Below are 6,000 nucleotides of genomic sequence, written 5' to 3'. Positions count from 1 at the left end.
AGCATCACTGGGTTTCTCGTGGGTTATTTCTACCAGTTGGTATGAAATTTTTGGAAATATGCTTTGCGATGTTTAAGATGAGCACAGCAACATGATCTATGACGCTATTCAGTGCTGCATGTCTTTTAAGTCTGCATCAGTCTTGCCTTAGATCCAACAGATCTCAAGGGCAAAAGCCAAATTTGTCTTGTCTTACTTTCTGCAGCACCAAGCAGTCTATCAAACCACAAATCAATGAGTTTCTGATGTTTTAGTGATAGTTTGAATCTTTTCACAATTCCATGATTAGATCAGCTGATCAAGGAGTGGAGTTTAATAAATTAGGTTAAATATTAAATATGGAATTTATAGTTGTCATAGTTCTGTCCTAAATTTGAAAGAATGGCTTTAGAGGGAAAACTGCTTCATTTTCAACATGAAAACACCTCAAAACTATTATAATTTCATAATCTTGCTGAATGACAGATGGGGAAAAAACCTCCTCTACCCTAATGTAAAATCTCAGCAGGAAGAACTCAAGGGTAACTCTGGCTGTCTAATCCACTTGTGAAAGGCTGGCAGAGAACTAATCCTCAGACATACTGTTTTCTACTGAAATAATGTAACCAGTTTTTCTTGTACTGGTGAACATTTAATTTTAAATATATTATCCTGCTTGGGGATTTAATAAAATTCTAGTTTTTTTTTTTTTTTTCACATATTAAAGACCATTAGAATTGACCTGAGGACAGATTTACGGTATAAACAACAGGTTCATAAAATAACTAGAGAAAAGTTATATACTGATTTGTAATGGAAACCTTCATAAGAATAACTTGACGCTTCCTATTAAAATTTCCTTGAAACTAGTTGAAGGAACTGGACTACATCAGAGCATAACACGTATTGCTTTAGACAATTACTCAGAGAGAGCACTGAATTTAATTAGCTAATCTAACCATAGAGAATTGAATTTTATCAATGTAGCTAATGTAAGTATAGAGAACTGATTTTATCAATATAGAGAGTCTAACCAATTTAAGTTTAAAACCTGACCCTAACTCTCCCCCAACACTGCATTTTTAGCTATGTACAGATATGTTTCATCAATGAAGCTAATGGAAGTTTTACTATTCTGAAACTTTCTTCCTCTTTGGAATGCTCTTCTTGTCAGGCAAAAATGTTTGGGGGCATACTGTTTAACTGGTGAACATTACCAGTTAGTTTTGTTGAGTAAACACAACCTGAATAAGTTACTGGAAGACAGTTTTTTCTTTTGTTCAGAACTAATAGTTTTTTCCCACATTGTTAGCATGGTGGATTTTGAAGGGCAGATCATAAAAAATGAATTTAATGGCACTTTCAAAGAGACTACCCAATAGCAAGTATTATGTTGTATTTTCTTTTTCATCTAGACCTTCAGGGCTGGTTGTCAACCCATATTGAAGAAAAGGTAAACAGAAGTGTTTATTTTCCAAAGCAAGAGAAGAAAGGCCTTTTCATTGTTTTATATCATTTATTAATGCAATATACATTAGATCCCAAGCCTGCAGTTTCTGAAAACACCATGTTTTTTCAGGTTTCTTTCAGAACCTTCTGCAGTTTTAGGTTTGTCTACAGAGGTACCCTTAAGTGAATGAACAACACATTCTATAATTATTGAAAATATAGTATAGAGTGAAATGATTTAAATATTATTTAGGCACATATTGATTATGAAAATAGAATCTCTCAATACAATACTTATCTGTCTTGGTAAAAATAATAAAGCAAAGAAAATAATTCATTTCTAAAGTTGCTTTCCTTCACCTGTAAAGGTCTGATCTCCTCCCACTGTGCATATGTGCCCTTTACTGTTAAGGAAAGCTGTGCATATGTAGATATAGAAGAGTAAGCTATGGAAACACTGAAATATGTCCTTCTCCCAAAGGAGACAGAAGTGGTTTTTAATGATTCATTGCCTAAAATTGATGAGTAAGCAGGATTCAGAACCCATTTGGACACAGCTTATATCCCTGCTCTAGGGCAGATATAAGGACACTGGGGTATTGGGAGGGAAGTAAAGGCCCTGACTCTGCTATGGCAGAAAGAAAAGGACTCAGGAAAATTGGGTTACAATTTGAAAACCAAAGACACACAACAGCAAATATAAGTAAAAGAACCACAGGTGCTGACTGATTAATATCTTAGGCCATCCAAATGCCTTTATTTTTATTTATTAGTTTCTTTTGATGGTTTAATCAAATAGCCAGTTTAAATATCCTCGTTTCCCACTGTAAGATTTTAGCTGCAATTATATTATATTGCCTTCTAAAAAGTTATTTTGTCCTTTTTATTTGTATTTTATACTCTTAATTGCAGCAGTTTTGGATTTGATACCTATTTTTAAGCTGGCCCAATTTAAACCATTTGACATTTTATTTAAGTGGCTATTAAAGATGAACCTTGGTTTTTTGGTTTTGAAGTATCATCCTATGCTTATATATTGATTGTATCTGAGAAAATTAGGTTAGTAGTATAAATAGACAGAACCTCCTGGTCTGATGTTGAGTGGAACTTGCCTAGAATGAACTTCTGAGGAATGCTCATTCAAAAGTTGTAACTGTAGGCAAATTCATCCTTCAACTGGAGAGTTCCAATAAATCTTCAATATAATAAAGATGTACAACGATATCTTTCCTCTCTGCCTCAATAGGAACAACAGGCTATTTCTCTAATTTAGCTATTGTTTTGTTCTAAAAGTAAACATTATAAAAATAAACCTGAAAAGAGAGCCTTAGGGAGTATGACCTCACCATATTCATACAGTGTGACAGGTACATAAAGAGGGGAGGCATTGCTAAAGCTATTCATAAACCTGAACAACCTTTCCAAACTTTTCATAAAGTTTAACAATTTAAATATCCATACTGCATCTAGGTATTCAATAAATATAGTTGCATATGTTGTGCTTTTCATAAATTAAATTTCTCAAATGCATCTTAATCCAAGATGGATTTCCACATCATGCCTATTTAAAAGCAAATAAAATAGATACTATATTCCTGGTCATAAGACCAAGCATATCTCCCTACCCCATTCAAAAGGCAGCAATATAATCTAAGTTTCCCTACAACTATTAAATGAGTGCTTTTCTGTTAAAATCAGAATATGGAAAAAATTCAATTTCTTCCTTATGCACTGCTGAGAACAAGCATAATCCTCTAAACTTTTTTTTTTTTTTTTTTTTTAAATTCCTTTACAGTGTTATTTTTTTCTAGATAACTGAGAGAGTGGAGAAAGAAAATGATTAGGAGAACATTTTTCATCTCAGACATCTTCCTCCAGCCCCTGAGATTCTCATCTGACACTCTGGGACATGTGTAGTGGTGTCAACATCTCTTCAAATATAGCCCCCTTCACATTGGAACCTCTGAGGTTAGCTTCCTGAAGGTCACACCCAGACAGATCACAGTTCTGTAAGACAAAATAAGATTCATGTAACACCTATGGAGATCTAGGGCCTTATGTGTTTCTTTCACAAAGATTTCTAGGCATATTAGGACAGTATTCCTACATAACAAAACAGTTTCTGGAACACTCCTAACCATGTGTCTTAAAGTCAGATCTTTTATCTGCAATGTTATTCCTGGGTGATGCTCAAGTTGACCACCACAAGTATGTACAATCAAGGTTAAAGAGGAAGCAGGTAAATAAAATCAAGAATGAATTCCAATATAATAACTATTATCTATTTTTACCACATCCCAAAATAACAATAAGGAAAGGCATGAGATGGGGGAAGACTATTTAGAAAAAATATTGAGATTTTTACTTAATAATTAAACTGTATAGTAGATTTTTCCATTTTGTAGTCCTAATGTTTTTATAGTAGGAAACTGCCTTTTTTAAAACCCCAAATATATGTGTATAATTCAATGAGTTTAGGTAGATATATACAGTGGCATAACCACCACAACTGGAAGCTGTTTGTTAATTTCTCAAGATAAGGGAAAGATGAGACAGATTCTAATAAAGTCCCTAAGGGATGGTGAGAGAAGGGTGACTACATAGAGCCTCTTAAGAGGCCAAATGTTCACAGCTGTCCCTTAATGGTCAACTGGATCAGTCTTTGCAATCAGCTGGAGGGAGAAAGGCTTTTGCTGCTTAACCATACTGACTACATGATAGCTGAAACCAAGGAAAAAAACCTATGACCTTAAGTGACAATAACAAATAACTATGCTCATAATAGGATTATATTGTTAACCTGAGGCTAGTTCTTCTTGCCTTTAAGTTTAAATGGCTCTCAATTTCAGAGAGCTATCAAGATCAAGGCAAAAACATCCATTACAAAATCAGCAGCAAGCTAAATTTTCACCTACTGTCTTCTACAATCCTGTCTATACCAGATTTGCTTGTATAAAACTATATTATTTAATATGATAGCCATGAGCCACTTGTGGCTATTTAAATATAAATGAGTTAAAATTAAGTAAAATTTGAAAATCAGTTTCTCAGTTGAGAATAGCTGCAGTGCCCAGCAGTTCTATGTGGCTATTTGGCAACTGTACTGAACAGCATGGATCTGAAACACACCCGCATGCAAAGTGTGTGACCAGACAGCGCTGTTGCAGACACATCAACAGCCACGAAGTCTACTGCTACATTTGCAAGTCACAAACAGAATATAATTCTTTTAACTGGACAAGATTAAAATCTTTAGCTGAGATTCAAAAAGGGTATGATGCCAATTTAAAAATAGGCTTTTCCTGGGCCATGGCAGCAGCTCAGTGATGGAGCACTCGCCTAGCATATGTAAGTCACTGAGTTCAATCCTCAGTAACACATAAAAAATAATAAATAAAATAAAGATAGTTAAAAAAATAAAATAGGCTTTTCCTGAATCTGCTTTCAAACGTGGATATCATTTAAATTTCCCAAGTCATTCAAGAATAATCTGGCCTATAAAAGTGTTTGGAATTAAAGTTAATGAAAACACAGTAGTTAGATTAATAAAAGACTACTGAACTTAAAAGATCCAAGAAAAAGATGAGATGAAATAAATGGAGACTGAACGTCAGAAGAGTCTTCACACCTGGAACTAGATCTAAGCCTCAGGTGATGGACTTGCTCTGGAATTGAAATGTTTGAACAAGCCATTGAAAGGAAAATATCCCTCTAACTGCCCCAGCATGTTACTGGGCAATTTACCAGCCAATTACTTCCCTAATAATTTCAATAAGTTTTACCTGAGATACTCAGTAATTAAGATTACTCAAACACCAGGCATTGGTGAACTTACCTCTAAATCAGTTCCTGCCAGAGTAGCTCCTCTGAGGTTACAGTTCTTCAACTTTGCATTTTTTAAGGTAGCAACTCTCAGGTTAATTCCTGTCATTTGACTTCCTTCCATATCTACACCTTTCAGATTAGCACCTACAGTGAACATATTTGGAGAGCAGTTTAACTTTAAAAATATGTCTAATTATCTACCTTCAACAAACTGCAAGATGATTAGAGGATAAATGAGGATGGTCTTCTTATACTTTTGGAAATGAACCTCAAGTGTCATTCTCAACTGGCTTACACATGTGAAAAATTCAATGCCAGCAACTTGTTTGCTTAGAGCATGAATTAAGAATGTTTCATAGGTATTTCTGAGGGGAGAAATAAATCTTACAGGTGGACACAATATTTTTTTAAATTTTTATGTGGTGCTGAGGATCGAACACAGTGCCTCATGCATGCTAGGCGAGTGCTCTACCACTGAGGCACAACCCTAGCCCAAGCAATCAATCTTATCTTAGGTGGTTAGCACTTTTATGCCACCATAAATTGTTCATGACGTGGAAGATAAAAATGTGTTTCCTAAAAATACAAGTGAACAACACGCCCAATTCACAAACCCAACAAAGCAATAATGAATTATTAAAAACTGACAAAAAAAAATTTGGCGTTTTGCAAACTGAAATTCTTCCTGTTAGTCAATATAAGAGTATTTAATTCTACTTGAGGGTTAAGATGTTGATATTTAATTGT

General features: G+C 34.5%; 1 protein-coding gene across 7 annotated transcripts in view; it reads right to left on the bottom strand.

Annotated features, from left to right (window-relative positions):
* Positions 1-1,475: 1,475 nt before the first annotated feature.
* The window catches only part of Kctd9 (potassium channel tetramerization domain containing 9), a 28,146-nt gene continuing 23,621 nt past the window's right edge, over positions 1,476-6,000 (bottom strand). For all 7 annotated transcript variants that reach the window (XM_048801566.1, XM_015499466.2, XM_015499467.2 and 4 more), the window contains 2 exons: positions 5,264-5,397; positions 1,476-3,435 (listed from right to left, as the gene is read on the bottom strand). In XM_048801566.1, the coding sequence (XP_048657523.1) occupies positions 3,319-3,435; positions 5,264-5,397 (251 nt within the window). In that variant the 3' untranslated portion in view covers positions 1,476-3,318. The remainder of the gene's footprint in view (positions 3,436-5,263; positions 5,398-6,000) is intronic.

This window comes from Marmota marmota, unplaced genomic scaffold, assembly GCF_001458135.2.
Source record: "Marmota marmota marmota unplaced genomic scaffold, marMar, whole genome shotgun sequence".
NCBI classification, from domain to species: domain Eukaryota; kingdom Metazoa; phylum Chordata; class Mammalia; order Rodentia; family Sciuridae; genus Marmota; species Marmota marmota.
This window is presented reverse-complemented; position numbering and strand designations above follow the sequence as displayed.